The sequence below is a fragment of the Budorcas taxicolor genome, chromosome 5, assembly GCF_023091745.1.
Source record: "Budorcas taxicolor isolate Tak-1 chromosome 5, Takin1.1, whole genome shotgun sequence".
Lineage (NCBI taxonomy): Eukaryota > Metazoa > Chordata > Mammalia > Artiodactyla > Bovidae > Budorcas > Budorcas taxicolor.
In genome coordinates, this window is record NC_068914.1 from 4,297,898 (window position 1) to 4,316,348 (window position 18,451).

The 18,451-nt window shown below is 39.8% G+C and overlaps 1 protein-coding gene across 1 annotated transcript in view; it reads right to left on the reverse strand.

Annotated features, from left to right (window-relative positions):
* SHLD2 (shieldin complex subunit 2) overlaps positions 1-11,982 on the reverse strand; it is a 41,070-nt gene extending 29,088 nt beyond the window's left edge. The window contains exons 1-2 of the mRNA XM_052639673.1: positions 11,499-11,982; positions 5,387-5,494 (exon numbers count right to left, since the gene is read on the reverse strand). Coding sequence (XP_052495633.1) covers positions 5,387-5,494; positions 11,499-11,982 — 592 coding nt within the window. The remainder of the gene's footprint in view (positions 1-5,386; positions 5,495-11,498) is intronic.
* Between the last annotated feature and the right edge of the window lie 6,469 nt (positions 11,983-18,451).

Here is an 18,451-nt window from a genome sequence, read left to right on the forward strand (position 1 = left end):
CAACATTCCTTCCAAGTATGCCAACTGTCTTTTGACTTTATGAGTTTTTAGTATCTTTCCATAGACAAATGTATCAGTCTCCTGGTCTTACTGCCTCTGGATTTGGAGTTATAGTAAGAAAGCCCTTCCCTACACCAAGATTAGAGAGGAATTCATCTATGTTTCCTTCTGGTAGTTAGATTGTTTTATTTTCTTATATTTATATTCTTAATCCATTTGGAGTTTATTCTTCTATTTGTTATAAGAATTTGTTAACCAAAAATTTGGTTCACCTTTTTGTGCGTGTCAAGTCAAAAGACACTACCAATCCAAAGACTGAGAGAAGGAAGGATTTATTACTTGTGGCAAGTAAGAATACTGGGGATGTTTCCCAAAGCGGTGCCTCTTGGAACAGCAAAATTGGGGAAGTTTTAAGCTAAGGGTAGATGCATAGTCAGGCTTCCCTAGAGGCTCAGCTGGTAAAGAATCCACCTGCAATGCAAGAGACCTGGGTTCAATCCCTGGGTTGGAAAGATCCCAACCCACTCCAGCCACCCACTCCAGTATTCTGGCCTGAAGAATTCCATGGACAGTCCATGAAGTCACAAAGAGTTGGACATTAATGAGTGACTTTCACTTTTTCACGAAGAGGTTTGGGCTAGTGTATGCATATTCATGAAGGGACTTTGGGAGGTAGGCAGAGCCCAGATTTGAAAACATCAACACCATCATCCTTTAGGTTCCGTTGTTCAGGTGGCTCACCACTTCAGGCTCATCTTTATTTCTGAAACAGAACTGGAAATCTTTACAACTGATATGTTATCTTTGCTATTGTTAACTTCTCTTGCCTAATAACAGTCATTTTTGGTTTTTGCCTTAAAGGTTATTAATTACTCAGGTCTGTTCAAAGACAAGCATTATGGCCAGGCTTAGATCACAAAATGGCTTAGGCCAAAAATGGCCTCTCTTATGTCAAGAAAATCATGCCTGATACTGATACTCTTTCTCCAGGGACCCCCCTACCCTACTTGGTTACAAAGTGGATACAATCTTATCTTTTTCTATGTGGCTATCAAGTTACCTTAGCAACGCTTATTTAAAAGCTAACCTTTGCCTCAGTGGTTTCAGATACCATCTTCCTTACACAGTAAATTCCACATAGGTGCCTAATTCTTATCTCCCTATTCTCTGCCACTGATCTAGTTGCCTATTCCTGCACCAGTGTCACCCTGCTTTAATTACTGGGGCTTTAGCGTAGGTTTTAATGCTCAATAAGCCTAGTCACTCATGTTTTTCTTTTTCACTGTTTTCCTAGCTATTCCTGCATGCTTGCTCTTCCATATGAATGTTAGTATCAAGTTATATATAGCAGCATGTTAGTATCATGTTGGCATTTTTACTGAGAGTGCACTGAATTTATAATCTTAAGAACTGGTATCATTTAATGTTGAATTATTTAATCCAGTAATAGGGAATGTTGTCTTTCCACTTATTCATGTCTTCATTTCTTTCCAGTGTATTTAAAATTTTTATTCATATAGTTTTTGCACATTTCTTGTTTAATTTATTCTGAAACATCTTCTTTATTACTATTGTAAATTAGAATTTTCCTACCATTATGCCCTCTGTTTGGTGTTTGTGTATATGAAGGCTACTGATTTTTTTAACAGTACTTTTTGTATTATTCTTTACCGATTCAAATGCCTCTTCTTTTCTGATTGCATTGGTGAATAACTCTAGTATAATGGTGAACTAAAAGAGCCTCTTGATGGGACTGAAAGAGGAGAGTGTAAAAGCTGGGTTGAAACTCAACATTCAAAAAACTAAGATCATGGCAGCCAATCCCATCACTTCACAGCAAACAGATGGGGAAAAAGTGGAAACAGTGACAGGTTTTATTTTCTTGGGCTCCAAAATCACTTCAGATGGTGATTATAGCCATGAAATTAAAAGACACTTGCTCCTTGAAAGGAAACCAATGACAAACCTAGACAGCGTATTACAAATCAGAGGCATCACTTTGCGGACAAAGGTCCATATAGTCAAAGCCATGGTTTTTCCAATAGTTATGTATGAATATGATAGTTGGACCACAAAGAAGGCTGAGTGCAGAAGAACTGATGCTTTTGAATTGTGGTACTGGAGAAGACTCTTGAGAGTCCCTTGGACAGCAAGGAGATCAAACCAGCCAACCCTAAAGGAAATCACCCCTGAATATATATTGGAAGGACTGATGCTGAAGCTAAAGCTCCAATACCCTTGCCACCTAATGTGAAGAGCCAACAAATTGGAAAAGACCCTGATGTTGGGAAAGATTAAAGGCAAAAAGAGAAGAGGGTGGCAGAGAATGAGATGGTTAGATGGCATCACTGACCCAGTGGAAATGAATCTGAGCAAACTTTGGGAGACAGTGAGGACAGGGAAGGCTGGCATGTTGTACTTCGTGGGGTCACAGAGAATCAGACATGACTTGTGACTGAACAACAGCAAATGGAAACAACAGCAGAGATAAGGGATATTCTTGTTTTGTTCTTGACTTTGTGGAAATGCCTCTAGTGTTTCACATTAAATAAGATCAGGCATCAGGGCTAAGTGTATCTATATTATTGATATAATATCAACTATATTGCAGTTGTAGCACTATACTGATACTGTATGTATTGATAGGAGAAAGTATCCCTCAATTTTGATTTCCTGGAATGCTTTTTATAATAAATAGATGTTGAACTTTGTCAAAGGGTTTCTCAACATCTATGGAGATAGTCATATAAATTCTCAGATGTGTTAATATGATATATTAATATGAAATATTCATGGATCTGAACAAATCTTCCATTTCTAGAATAAATCTCATTTGGTCACTATTTCCCTAATGTAGAGTTAGATTTTGTCTACTAAAATCCTGTTTAGACTTTTTACATCAATAATCATATATAATACTGGTCTCTATTTTTATTTGTAATGTCTTTATTTGGTTTAGGTGCTAGTGTTATATTTGCTTTATAAAAGGAATTAGGAATGTTCTCCTTCAATACTCTGGACTAATTTATACAGTATTGGAATTATCTGGCTTTGAAGGTTGGGTAGAATTTCCTGTGAAACTATTTTCAGACCTGCCCCTCTTTTATATGGTAGTTCCTTAGTAATTTTCTCTATTTCTTCTATAGAAACTGGTGAGTTTAAACTTTCTTTCTCTAATGGGATCAGTTTTGGCTATCTGTATTTCCCTATTCTATTTACATACATTCATTCTTTTTCAGACACTTTTTTCATATATGTTATCACAGAATATTGAATACAGCTTCCTGCGCTGTACAGTAGGTTCTTGCTGGTTGTCTATCTCATATATAGTAGCCTGTGTATGTTAATCCCAAGCATACCTGATTTATCCCTTCTCCCTGAATTCCCCCTTTGGTGACCATGTTTGTTTTCAATGTCTGTAAGTCTATTTCACTTTTGCAAATTAGTTCATTTGCATCACTTTTTAAAAACGTAAAGATTCCACATATGAGTGATACCATATAGTCGTCTTTTTCTATCCGATTTACTTCATTCAGTAAATAATCTCGGTCTATCCATGTTGCTGCAAATGGCATACTTTCATTCATTTTTATGGACGTAATATTCCATTGTACACACGCACCACATGTTCTTTATCCATTCCTCTTATCAGTGGACATTGTCTTGGCTATTTTACAGACAGTGCTGCAAAACACACTGACGTGCATGTCTCCCTTTTTTCTTGATCAAATTAACTAACTGGTTCATCTATTTTTTTGGAAACAAGATTTTATTATTAAAATTATTTATCATTTTAAAATGCCCATTCTTATTAATTACTGCTTTTACCTTTACTATTTCATTCCTTGTTTCTCTGCTTTACTTTGTTGTCCTTTTGCTAGGTATCAGAGTTTAGAATTTAATTCATGTATTTTTATTCTTTTATTATTATTGATAAAAAAGAATTCAGCTAATAAATTTTTCTTTGATAATTTTCCTTAAATGCATCCCAGATATTCTGACATGCAGTGTTTTCATTATTATATTTTTTAACTCTATAATATCAGTTTGCGTTTCCTTTTTCACTCAAAATTTGTTAAGCAGGTATAAAATTTCCAGATATAGGACCTGCTGCCGCTGTTGTCAATCAATTCTAGTTTTTGGACTTCCCTGGTGGCTCAGTGGTAAAGAATCCACCTGCTAATGTAGGAGACACAGGTTCGATCCCTGGTTTAGGAGGATCCCTCATGCCGCAGAGCAATTAAGCCTGTGCACAGCTACTGAGCCTGTGCTTAGAGCCCAGGAACTGCAACTACTCAGCCCACGTGCTGTAACTACTGGATCCTGTGTGCCCCAGAGCTTGCGCTCCGCGATGAGAGAAGCCACCACAATAAGCAGCCTGCACAGCACACCTAGAAAGAAGCCCGTATGCAGCCACAAAGACCCAGCACCGTCAATAAATAAATCACAGTATAAAAAATTAAAAAGAAATAAATTCAAGTTTTATAGCATTTGACCAGTATGTTTGTAATAACTCCAGCTTATAGAAATTATTAACGTTTTCTTTATGACCTACTGGGATCAATCTTTCTGACTGTACTGTGCACACATGACAAAAAGGCACATTTCCGTCATTAGAATGGAGAAGTCAGCTTACACCCGGAAGATGCGCCTTATCCATGAGATCTACAGCGCTCACTGCACTGTTTAGACCTCTTATTTCTTAGTGATTTTCTGTCTATTAGGTCTGCCTTGTGCCATTAGAGAAATGCAAGTCAGCACCACAACGAGATGCCACTGCACAGTGATCAGGATGGCTAAAACTTTAACATAGGACAATACCAAATGCTGACAAGGATGCAGAGAAACTACAAGATACGTGGCTGGTAGGAAGTTTAAGTGGTACAGCCACTCTGCAAAATAGTTTGGCAATTTCTTATAAAGCTAAACATGTATTTGTCATACAACCTCCTCTTTTCATTACCTCCAGAATTCCAGGGGCTCGGAAATTCTATGGAAGAACTTCAGAGGTCCATGGAATCACTTGGAATGATATGAAAAATTTTATATCTCCCTACTTAAGTCTATTTTTCTTAAGAAACGGCACACAGCTTCTCAAAGAGGTCTATGACTCCCTAAAAGGTTAAGAATCACGACAACATTGACTCTAAGAAAAAGAAAACAAATCATGAACCCCAATATTTCTTAAAATAAATATGATTTATACTGTACAAGTTGATTTTTATAAATTCTATTTTCATTCTTACTGAAAATAAATCAATACCTTTCAGCTAACCATTTAGAAAATATTTTGTAGCATTGCCATTTTAACTCTACTTTTTCTCAATATGTGTATATACTTTAAATACTAAGAAATTATTATATTTAAATTTAAAATATGTCTTACATTCTTCGGGCTGGACAGATGAATAACTCCCAAGATTTAATAACTGACTGGTAAATGTTGATTGCAGTACTGTCTCACCAATCCAGTGATCCTCATGGATAGTGACATCTAGAAAGGGGGAAAAAAGTTCTAATCATGCTAAAAATTCCATCACACTAGGATTAATGTATTCATCATAGCAAAATACCATGCGTGCCTCTCATATGCCAGGTAACTGAAGTCCAAATAGGGTAAATGCTCTCCCTAAAGGCATAAAATGATAAAATAGCAAATTTGATCTCTGAACCTAGGAATGTCTGTATGTAGGTAAAATAACAAAATTTCTTCTGTATATTCAAATAACCTCAATATGGAAGCTCTACTCCACAGAGAAAATTTTATCGGTTTGTTCACTTAAGGCAAATGTGTAATATATATTTCTGATAAATTAAATCATTTAGGATCAGCAAGCAAAGCAGGGTTCCAAAGCAGTAGTTCCTAGAAGAGTAAAACATATTTAGTATGCATTTATTTCCTCTGCTATAAGCCATATATAAATATAAGACATTCTTACAGAACTTTGATTATTTTTCCCTAAACTGAATGATAGTTATCTTCTATAGATGTTAAAAATGAAATACTTTGAAGGTAAGGAACACTTCCCAGGAAAAAGAGAGCTGCATGATCTAAGATGGAAAAAGAAACAGTGGAACTAAACACACCAACTGGGAGAAACAATTCTAGGTAGAACAAAAATTAAGTATAAGACAGAGACAGATCCATCCCGGGCAGGATATAATCAGTGTGTAAAATGTTAGAGGTATGAAGATACACAAATGGCAGCAAAATAATCATAGAGAAACACGGATGCATAATTTCCAAGTAGTTACTTCCAAATTTATATCCCAGATCCTCTCCTCATCTTCAAACCCATTTACCCCTTTATCCACAACTGCCTAACTGACATTCCTGACTGGATATCCCATTAGCTCCCCAAACTCAGCCTTGCTCGAACCCGCTTTTCTTCTTGTATGCCCCGTCTCATCTGTTGGCACTATGCTGCTGCTGCTGTTAAGTCGCTTAATTGGAACATGACATCATCCTGAACTTCTACTTCTCCTTTCCATCTTTGTCTCGACCCAACTGTTGACTCCGCCTCTGGACTCTGCCCGCAGCCCTGCCACGGCTACTGTTTTGCATCAAACATTCTTCTCTCTCCAAGCAGGTACCCTTCCTATCTCCAATCCATGTCCCATGACGCTAACGAATGATTCATCAAGGACATTGATGTGATCCACTGACTTGATTAAAAACACCCTCAGTGGCTCCCCATGGCCTGGTCAGGGACAACCAGCACAGCATCCGAGGCTTTTCAGGATCTGACCTTCGGGATGCCTGCTCTTCAGAAAGGAACAAACAAGGAATTTCAAGAACTTTCAGAAAACCATATTGTAAAACCTACGTTCAGACTGGTAAAATGTTAAACACTGGGGACCAGATGGAGGGGAGTTAAGAATTCAGCCCGTGCCCCACCTTTCTTGGCCCATTCACTGATACGGTTTTCTATTTGCTCTTTATGTACTGGTTTCCCAGGTAGGTCCCAGGCCTTCTCTTTTAACTCTCGTCACTAGTCTCCTTAGAGACTATACAGACCATATTTAGAGCATCTTTTCAATCTATGGCTAAAGTGTAGTAGAAAAATATCCATTGCTGAATGGAATGTGATTTGGAATCCATCTGTCACACAGGATTGTTCAGTTTTGGGTGGGTATCAGTAGGTAGTATGAGATATCCAATAGAGATATAATCATCTGCTGCTGCTGCTAAGTCACTTCAGTCGTGTCCGACTCTGTGCGACCCCATAGACAGCAGCCCACTAAGCTCCTCTGTCCCTGGGATTCTCCAGGCAAGAATACTGGAGTGGGTTGCCATTGCCTTCTCCAACGCATGAAAGTGAAAAGTGAAAGGGAAGTCGCTCAGTCGTGCCTGACTCTTAGCGACCCCATGGACTGCAGCCCACCAGGCTCCTCCGTCCATGGGATTTTCCAGGCAAGAGTACTGGAGTGGGGTGCCATTGCCTTCTGCGATAATCATCTGCAACTGGACGCTATTAATTAAAGTGGGATTTCATTCATACATTTCTCTGTAAATGTAATCTCACTGCCTAACTTGGAAAACAGAAAAGTACCAATTTCTCTTTCCACAAAGTTTTCATCTGTTCCACACAAATAAAAGAAACTAGATATCTGTAAACTATTTTTTAAACTATTTTTTTTAACTAAGGAAATAAAGCAAAACAGAAACAAACAAACAAAACAAAAAAAACATTTTAAAAAACTGGTGCCCACAGAAATAATCTAAACATTCTATAACAGGAAAATGGTTAAGTAAACTTTGGTAAAGTGACCTCACAGAATGTTACCTACTTGTTATCAACTGTATGGACACTAGGGAAAAAGAGAGATAGTTGGGTTGAGTTTCCATCTGCTAGAACAGGCCTCCTGGGAGGCTCATACAATGACAGCAATGCCTTGGTAAAGTAATTGTGGTCCAGGGTCTAACCTACTCTTTACGGTCTTGGGAACCTCATTTTCTTCAGCACTCCAAAAATAGATTTCGGCTCTGTAGCACAAGCTTGTATTCAAATAAGTTAATGAGACAAACAAACAAACAAAAACAACAGAACACTACATTTTTGTTTAAATATACAAAACTGCCAAAGAAACACTTGCAGCCTGCTCTCACCTTGTAGGTAGTTTTACATCTTGGAAGCCGAGTCATAAGCAAAGGGCTGCTCGGCAAGCACTGAATCAGAAAACAGCAAGTTGGATGACTTGAGCTGCCAACAAAGAAGATACCACCCGTGGGACAAGACTATGCAAAGCTGATACAACCTGTGCTCAACTCTCCAGTAGAGGCTGTACCTGACGATGTTACACAAATACCAAAGTATACTGGCTAAGGTTCTCACTCCCTCCACAAACCATCTGGCAGGAATTACCAATGACTGCCTTGATATTTTCTCTTTCTAAGCTTTTAAAGCTGACCCACACCTCTTCCCTACCACATTGTTTCTTTACATATGTTATAAAGCTTAATCAACTTTGTACTGGTGTAGGATTCATTCTTAAGATGACTGGTATCTCTGCTCTAATACACTATGTGTAAATCAATATAGGACATGCAACACGCTGTTAGATTTTGTTTTTCAGGTGAAAAAGTAGGATACAAATCATTTTTCATGATTCAGTTCAGTTCAGTCGCTCAGTCATGTCCAACTCTTTGCAACCCCACGAATCGCAGCACACAAGGCCTCCCTGTCCATCACCCTCCCGGAATCTCCTCAAACTCAAGTTCATCGAGTTGGTGATGCCACCCAGCCATCTCATCCTCTGTCATCCCCTTCTCCTCCTGCCCCCAATCCCTCCCAGCATCAGAGTCTTTTCCAATGAGTCAACTCTTCGCATGAGGTGGCCAAAGTACTGAAGTTTCAGCTTCAACATCATTCCTTCCAAAGAAATCCCAGGGCTGATCTCCTTCAGAATGGACTGGTTGGATCTCCTTGCAGTCCAAGGGACTCTCAAAGAGTCTTCTCCAACACCACAGTTCAAAAGCATCAATTCTTCGGTGCTCAGCCTTCTTCACAGTCCAACTGTCACATCCATACCCGGCCACTGGAAAAACCATAGCCTTGACTAGACGGACCTTTGTTGGCAAAGTAATGTCTCTGCTTTTGAATATGCTATCTAGGTTGGTCATAACTTTCCTTCCAAGGAGTAAGTGTCTTTTGATTGCATGGCTGCAGTCACCATCTGCAGTCATTTTGGAGCCCCCAAAAATAAAGTCTGCCACTGTTTCCACTGTTTCCCCATCTATTTCCCATGAAGTGATGGGACCAGATGCCATGATCTTCGTTTTCTGAATGTTGAGCTTTAAGCCAACTTTTTCACTCTCCTCTTTCACTTTCATCAAGAGGCTCTTTAGTTCCTCTTCACTTTCTGCCATAAGGGTGCTGTCATCTGCATATCTGAGGTTATTGATATTTTTCCTGGCAATCTTGATTCCAGCTTTTCATGATTACAACTATTTATTGAGAGTAGGGATTCTAGAGTCTGGGTGAAGCCCTGATTTGCCACCTCCTAGCTGGCTGACAGCAGGTAAGTTACTTCACTTCCCTGGGTCTGTATTTTCAAGCTGAAAAATGGGGAAGGTAAGCAGTGCTCCCCTCATACAATTGTTACATAATGAGTTGAAAGATATGTAACGTCTAAAACAGGGACTAAGTTCCCAGTGAATGTCCATCATTATCCATATGCAGACGTGATTGAGGAGCACAGGCAAGGTAACTGGAAGGCAAAACTCCCACACTCCACTAGCAGTTACATGCGGCTGGTATAATAGCGGCAGTTTCTCCTTTCCAAATTTCCAAATGTGATCAGCAGTGACCCCTGGATAGCACAGAGTTGACCCATCTATTGCTTTAGCCAGCCCTCTGAGTCTCTTGCTCTTCTGCATCCATGGATTCAACCAGCAATGGTGGAGCACTGGAGTGTTCACTACTGAAAAACACACACACACATAAAGGCGCCCGTGCAGTTCAAGGGTCTTTGGTAATTTTAATAATTTAAAAAGGCAATAGAAATTCCATGTTCCCTCAGTAAGAATGTAGTGTGCACAGCTTCACTAGGCACGGAATAGTAGAAATGTCGTCCTGTTAACACAGCTAAAGAAAAGGGTTACAAATAAGACATACATAAATGAAACTGTAAGAAAATAAAGAAAGAGCCCGATGAGACACAACGTGAATGCTAGCATGGTGAATGAAAGGAGGAGAAACCAGAGAAGACTTCTCAAAGAGGAGGAGGAACAGGAGGGACAGGGGGAAGGAGGGACAGAACAAAGAAGGACAGATAAACACCCAGAAATGGCAGGGCAGGGATGAGGAGACCAACACAGATGCTCTGAGGGACTCTATCATGCTCGAACCCTAAGGAGCAAATGGTAAGCAAAGAATCCTTAAAGGACTAAAGTGGGAGGGGGAGAAAAACAACAGCTTTGTAAAATAAAAAGATACTTCCCACGATGACCTTACCTGTGAGTAAAATTATATCTCCAAGAAACACAGTAAGTCCCCAGAATGCTGCAGTCCTCCACAGAAACACCTTCTTCTTAATTTCTGATTGGTCAGTTACCACAATTGTTGCTAAAGGCACTTTAGAGCCAGAATTTGGTCCAGATTTTATATTTATTTCTTTCATGTGACATGGAGATAACACCATGACTAAGCAATTGTATTTCTGATGTTCAGAATCACAGTTTTTTATTAATGAGGTTTTTTTAATGCCCTTAAATCCAGACATGCTCCTCTGGTCCACTGTTACAGTATGATCTCTCTCATTAGAAAACAACTTAATTTTCTTAGCTATGTGGGGGACTTCAGATAGAGCCTGAGGATGGCCTGATTTATCTTCAGAGGTCCAACTTCTCTTACCAGAACTTTTATGGAAGGTATTTAGTTGAGAACACAGTATTCCTGAGTTACATGACTCAATGCGTATCTCATTTGGTTGAAATTTATCATCAAAATTGAAAAGTTCTTGAGATCCTATATTTTCTTCAAGATCCTTATCAGCGTTTAAGACAGTGTGGCTACTTTTTGTTTCAGGACAAACAGGACTAAAAAGTTCAAGGGAACAGGCTTGGTTCTGTCCATCTTCATTTCCTTCTGCAGAATCATCTTTGGACTGAATCAAATTATCCTCAGTTATTCTGATTTCCCCATAACTTGCTTCTGGTTCAGTCTCCATGTCTATGGTCCCTTTATTCATAGACTTCTGTCCTTTATACTTCCTTTGAGCTAAAAAAGCAACCTGGCTGGAGGTCATTATACTAAGAAATTCAGTATCAGTGGATATCTTAAGACCTGCCACCTTCCCAACTGTTCCTTTAGGCCTTGGTTTGTCTACTGTGTTGGAGGGAAAGAGCTCCAGACACTGGTTCTGCATTTCATGATGCTCTGTTGGTGCACGGAGGACAGCTTCTGGCATGTTGGTCTGTTCAGCACCACAGACCACATCCAATATAGCTGCACACTTATGATCTAAATGAAAGGAATTTTTTGGAATGTTCTGACCACATATGTTTGATTGATCATGCTGTTCATTTGCGGTTTTCTTAAGTTCACTGGAAAGATTTTGATACTTTTCTTCTTCAGTAATATGCTGAACTCCTCCCGTAAATCCACATATTTGCTCACTGGAGCTGGTTCTATCACTCATTCCCAAGAGGTAACTCTTCTGGGACTTTACAGTTTGTGTTTCAGAAATGCAATGTGTGGTGTCATCCTTCATGTGAACAGATCTGCTCATAGAATTTGTTGGAAAATGACCATGAGGAAGATCTGGAAGGCCCAGAGGTCTGAGGGCCTGATAGTCCTCGAGATTTTTGTGCCTGCATTTTTCATCCTTCAGCTTTAAGGAATGGTGATTGTACAAAACCTGAATTTCTTTCCAGGTCTCAGCAGTGGACGCTAAAGAAGTTGGTTCCTGTGAGACTGTCATTTCCAGTGGACTGACTGGAGCACCCCAAAAAATGTGAACTTGAGATCCTCCACTCATAGTTTCTGGAAAAAAAAAAGAAAAAGAAAAATCCAAAATAAGCATTTGTCAGAAATTTTTATATATTGAAATTAACTTATAATAGCCCAGACAGAGGAGCATGGTGGGCTGCTGACCATAGGGTCGCATAGAGTCAGACATGATTGAAGCGACTTAGCATGTATGCTTGCATGCATTGGAGGAGGAAATGGCAACCCACTCCAGTGTTCTTGCCTGGAGAATCCCAGGGACAGAGGAGCCTGGTGGGCTGCCGTCTATGGGGTCGCACAGAGTCGGACACGACTGAAGCGACTTAGCAGCAGCAGCAGCAGCCCCAAAGCAAATGTAATATAAATCAAAAACATAATTAACAAAGGTGATTTATATTCTTACTCAATTAAAAAATAACAAATACATAAGTAATCATGAGGAGAAATCAAAATATGCACAAAAAATACTCACATAAAGACTCTCTTTAAGGAAAATAAAATTAAGCATACTAACAACAAATGAGTAAACTCTTAGCATGTTCACTTCTGGTTGTAAAAACTGGCACTCTTTTTTTTTCTTTTGGCTGCTCAGTGCAGCATGTAGGGTCTTCATTCCAGGGATCAAACCCATGTCCCCTGCATTGGGAGCGCAGAGTCTTACCCACTGGACTGACAGGGGAGTCCCAAAACTTGCACCATTTAAGTTAGTAAAGAAGGGAATAAACATTTGTTTAGCTGTATTACAGTCACCTTGAAATCCCTTGTTTTCTTTTTAGGGCCTTCTTCCTTCAACTGTGAACTCAATTTCAAAATCCCAAAATAGAGACTGGAACCAGTAAGGAGAAAATAAAAAACCAAGGCTCTTTTCAAAATGTACAAGTGACTATATTATCTATCTTCAATCTATAAGCACAATCAATAATTGCTTCTGTTTTTTTAAAATAACTTTATTTATTTAGTTTTTTGGCTGTGCTGGTTCTTCCGTTTCTGCACAGGCTTTTCTGCAGTTGTGGCAAGCAGAGGCTACTCTCGAGTGGTGATGTGCAGGCTTCGCCTTGTGGTGGCTCCTCTTGTTGAGGAGCACGGGCTCGGAAGTTGTGGGACACAGGTTTAGTTGCTCTGCGGCACATGGGATGTTCCTGGAGCAGGGATCAAACCTGTGTCTCCTGTGTTGGCAGGCTGATTCTTCACTATTGAGCCAGCAGGGAAGCCCTGCTTCTGTATTTCTAATCTTCTCTAAAATGCAAACAGATTAAGAATAGCCATTTTGTAATATACAGACAAAAGAAACTCATTATAATTTAAATATTTTTTCATTAACTGTGGGCACTTGCTATAAGTAAATCTAAGTAAGCATCATATTTAGTGAGATAAAAATAGAGACTCATACCACTACTGACTTGATAGTAACTGACTTTCCAAAAGTATCATTCCTAGAGTTTGCTGATCAATTTTTGATAGTGCTACAGGGACAAAAAGACAAATAAGGTCCTTGGCCTAAGGGAACTGTCAGTCTGGTTTAAAAAAAAAAAAAAAGGAGAAAAAAACAGTGAATGTAAACTAGAGATAGGAAACAGAAGTCTACTGGGGAACAACACTCCTATGGAAGGCAAGTCCTGCAGCTGCAAGCATCTAAACAAAAGAATAAGCAGCTGTAAAAGGCAGGGTTATGAAAGGCCATGGTATGATTGAGGACTTTTGATCAGAGTACAGGGTCCCTTGTAAAAAAGTAAGAAGCTTTCAAACCATGAAAAGTCTATATGGAAGTATGGCGGTATACAGGAAACCACAGCTACAGTCCCCAGTCAGTCTCATCAGTCCTTGATTGGCTCACGGTCACCTCTTTCTAATTTAATAACCTATCTGACTATGATTCTTGTGATTTCACTATCAGTGTGGGTGTTCGTGCTAATACGCTGGCCGCTTGGTTCCTTGTCCTCTTCTCCTCTACTGATTTTATTCTCCACCCTACCTCAGTTATTCATTCTCATAATCATATGCCCTATCATTAACAATAACTATCTGCTACTGCTGCTGCTGAGTCGCTTCAGTCATGTCCGACTCTGTGTGACCCCACAGACGGCAGCCCACCAGGCTCCCCATCCCTGGGATTCTCCAGGCAAGAACACTGGAGTGGGTTGCCATTTCCTTCTCCAATGCATGAAAGTGAAAAGTGAAAGTAAAGTCGCTCAGTCGTGCCCAACCCTCAGCGACCCCATGGACTGCAGCCTTCCAGGCTCCTCCATCCATGGGATTTTCCAGGCAAGAGTACTGGAGTGGGTGCCATTGCCTTCTCCGAACAATAACTATACATTTCCTTAAAAGTGCCACAGTGGTTCAGACTGTAAAGCGTATGCCTACAATGCAGGAGACCCGGGTTTGATCCCTGGGTTGGGAAGATCCCCTGGAGAAGGAAATGGCAATCCACTCCAGCACTCTTGCCTGGAAAATCCCACGGATGGAGGAGCCTGGTAGGCTATAGTCCATGGGGTCACAAAAAGTCAGACACGACTAAGTGACCTCACTATACATTTCCTTAATTTCAATTTAAGCTTTCAACTCACTGACTACTTTCTCCTGTCTTTGACTTACTCCCTCTAAATGGACAATGACAACTCTTTGACCACGTGGGATCTATGTTGAACACAATGATCATAAGTCATTCTTATAGCCTCATTCTTCACTTCCCTCCTTAAAATGCTTACATTCCAGGGTCATTATAATCACTCCCTACCATACTTCTTTAATTCTGCTACTCTCCTCTCCAGCTAAACTCAAGCCCTGGTTCAATCACACCCACTCTACAACTGTACCCAATGAAAACTAGTCTCATTTTAAGATCATTAGTACTAACCTCAAGGTGGTACCCAGAAACCTTATCTTTCCCTGTCCATTCATTTTTCAAGATAACTCTTTTATACTCTTTAAAGCTCAGCATCTCCTCCCCTATCCTTGTGCAGCTGATGACCATTTACAAGTTGTCAGCAACATACCTACCAACCTCTGTCGTACTCATATACTTTGCCCACTTTATTACTATGAATAAACTCTGTGCTTCTAAGGCCATCTCTTCCTCACTTAGACATTAGATCTTATAACCTCTTTCCTACCCAGGCTTCAACAATTCTCCATTTCTCTCCTACACCTTGATTTTTCTTTCTTCACTGGAGCATCTCCATCAACATACAAACACGTTGTGACTATTCCTCATGCTGCTGATCCTCAGCTTCTCTGCTCCTCCACTCACTGTACCACTTTTCTGCTCCCCTCGACAGCAAAATTCCCTGAAAGAACTGTCTATATTCCCTCTTACCCCATCTTCTCTTAAATCCACTCCTATCAAGCACTGGTCCAAAAGACTCCACTGAAACATATTTCAAGGTCTCCAGTAACCCCCATACTGGAATCAGTCAACTCCCCATTTTCAGCTTAGACTGTCAGCACTGATCACCCCTTTCTTCCTTTCATCTGGCTTTCGGAATACTGCAGCCTCCTGATTCTCATCCCAGCTCACACACACCTCACCATACGCTCATTCTCAGCCTCCTTTGCTGTCTCCTCCTCCTCATCTCCTCAGCTTCTTGCTCAGGGCCCCAGTACTTGGGTCTCTCTCTGGACTCACTCCCTAGGTAACTGTCATCCAGTCTCAGGATCTGAATACCTTCTTTCTAATAACTAGCAGATGTATGCCTCCATCACTAACAACTTCCAGATGTACATCTGCTATGATGACTAATGACTACCCGATGTACATCTCCATCACTAACGCCCACCAGATGTTTACCTCCATCAGTCTCTCTTCTGAGTTCCTGACTCCTTACCCAGCATTCTTATCCATATTCTACTTGAGATACAAGTACTGGGCCCCTGAGCAAGAAGTTTGGAGGTGAGGGAAAGCTAGCGCAGGAGCGTGAGCAGGAGCGTATGGTGAGGACGCGTGAGGTGGGGTCAGAATCAGGAGGATGTGGTATCCCTAGCAGGCACCTGTGCGGAAGAGAGTTAACATACCAAGCCTGAGACTACCATCCTTAAGAAGCCCTGCTTGTAATGTGGGCCCTTGGCAGGCATTTGTGCATTTTGATTTCTGGAGGGTTCCCACTATTCCTTGATAAAAATGGCTCACTGTGCCTAAACTATCTAATAATCACTTCCTTTCCTTCTAAGAGACTGGCATTTTGGTATGTGATAGGCAGAGGGTGGCTGCAACACCAAGTCTCCTTAGAGAAATGGCTGATTCTAGATTTGGGGCAGGAAATATACAAGATGAGCCTACAACATCTCATCATACAAGAGAACAATCGAAGACTAGTAGGACTCTGTCAAAAGAACTGAGGAGCCAACTTAAAGAGGCTCCCACTGCCAAAACTGGGCAATCTGAACACAGTCAGGATGACCACCGAGACGGACTGGAACAAATCTGACATGCGTGTATCCATGAACTCACACAGACAACTAAAACAAACTCACTCAGTGATCACCTTCAGAGGATACTGTGACTGTTTCAAAACAGTTGGTGAATAAAAGGAAAACATTTTACCCTGTTTTTCTTTACTAAGAGAATCTCAAGATGGCCAAATACATGATGAGAGGAAATCTCTCTTTACAGTGATATTCTGCTAATAAACAGCCACCAGAAGAATGACAGACCCCTAAGCAGTCATGGATTTTCTAGGCAATAGCCACTAATGACTACTAATATAACCAGGAAGATGTTATGAGGGACAGCAGAGGGAATCTGTAGATTGAAACCAGTTACAAAGTGTGGACCTCATTTAGATTTTGATTTGAAGACACAAGTGTAAAAATATAAGGCAACTGGAAAAACTGAAACTTTGGTATTTTATAACATTAAGGGATGACTGGGTTTTTTTAGTGGGATCTAAGGCTATATATGAGAGGCTATGTGCCAAAGATGCAGAATGACTGTTTGCATGTGAAACGGTGTGACATTTCCTAATTTCCTTAGAACACCAGGAGGGGAGACAGGATGAGGTTACAGATTAAACAAGATGGGCCGTATGTCCAGGCAGGTTGACGGAACACTTCTCTAATCACTCTACTTTTGTACATCTTCTAAATATCCTATAACACAAGCCTTCTTTTCTGTTGTTGTTTTTAAGAAATATTTTTTCAAACTTAGGAAAGAGTTAAGCAGTCTAATCATACCCAAGGCTGGGGAACTCTTACACAGCTCTGAGAAACAATCTGGTGGAGGTGAGAATGCTCATACCTCACAACCAAATAATGCCACTTCCAAGTTTCTGCTCTGGAGAACGCTTGCACGTATCCACACAAGAATACATGTGCAAGAATGATCATGGGGGACTTTATAAAAAAAAACTTTCGAACCTAAAAATCCATGAAGAGGAGATAAGTCATGGGATATCCAAAGAATGACTGCTATATGGCAGAAAAATAAATGAACACAAGTTACGTATCAACATGGATATATCTTACAAACATAATTTTAAATGAAAGAAGGAATCTGAAGAATAGACAACTTATGATATCAACATGTTGAATTTTAAAATATGTCTCAGATTAAAACACAAAATCCAGGATTGTGGTTACCTTCAAGAAGGAAGAATGCGGATGTGATAGGTAAAGTAGACACAAAGGGCATCAACTGTACCAACCACACTGATTTTTCTAACTAGGTAAATATATTCCTTATATTGTTCAGAAATATTTTTATAACCTTAAAAAAACCCTAGAAAGAAAAACTGAGAAGCAAGACTAAAGACAATTTTTCAAAGATGTCTATATTTTAAAAGTTGTATTGTGATGAATGATGAATGGTTATTATTTTCATAATAGATCTTTTTTTGTTTGATAATTCAGGCTTTTCTTTCACAATCTTCAAACTGGACATGATGTTCCAATACAACAACGGACCTAAATCTAACATTGCTGAATGAGAGTTGACAACAAAGATGGCAACTTTTAACTTGTTACCAGTTAAAACAAAGATATACTGCTGTTTTCAAACAGTCTTATAATAGTGAATTATTACTAAGGAAACAGAATTATAGTAAGTTTAGGTGTGTTGACCCATAACAAAACGAAGAGGGCTAAGTATCATTAAGTACTATAGGCACATATACCGACCTCATCTAATCCTCAGAGAAATAATGATCTGCAGAAAAAATAATTGATATATTAGATCTAATTGATGGTTTACTATTTATATATTGGGCTTCCCTGGTGGTTCAGACAGTGAAGAACCTGCTGTAATGTGGGAGACCTGGGTTCGATCCTTGGGTTGGGAGGATCCCCTCGAGAAGGAAATGGCAATCCACTCCTGTATTCTTGCCCAGAAAACCCCATGGACAGAAGAGACTGGCAGGCTACAGATCCCAAAGAGTCAAACATGACTGAGTGACTGACACTACACTTTTTAAAATTTATATATCACTAATAAATTGGTCACTAGGGGGCTCCAAATAGCACAGCAAAAAACACTCTCAAAAGACATGCCGACATCAACACCAAGTGGAAGA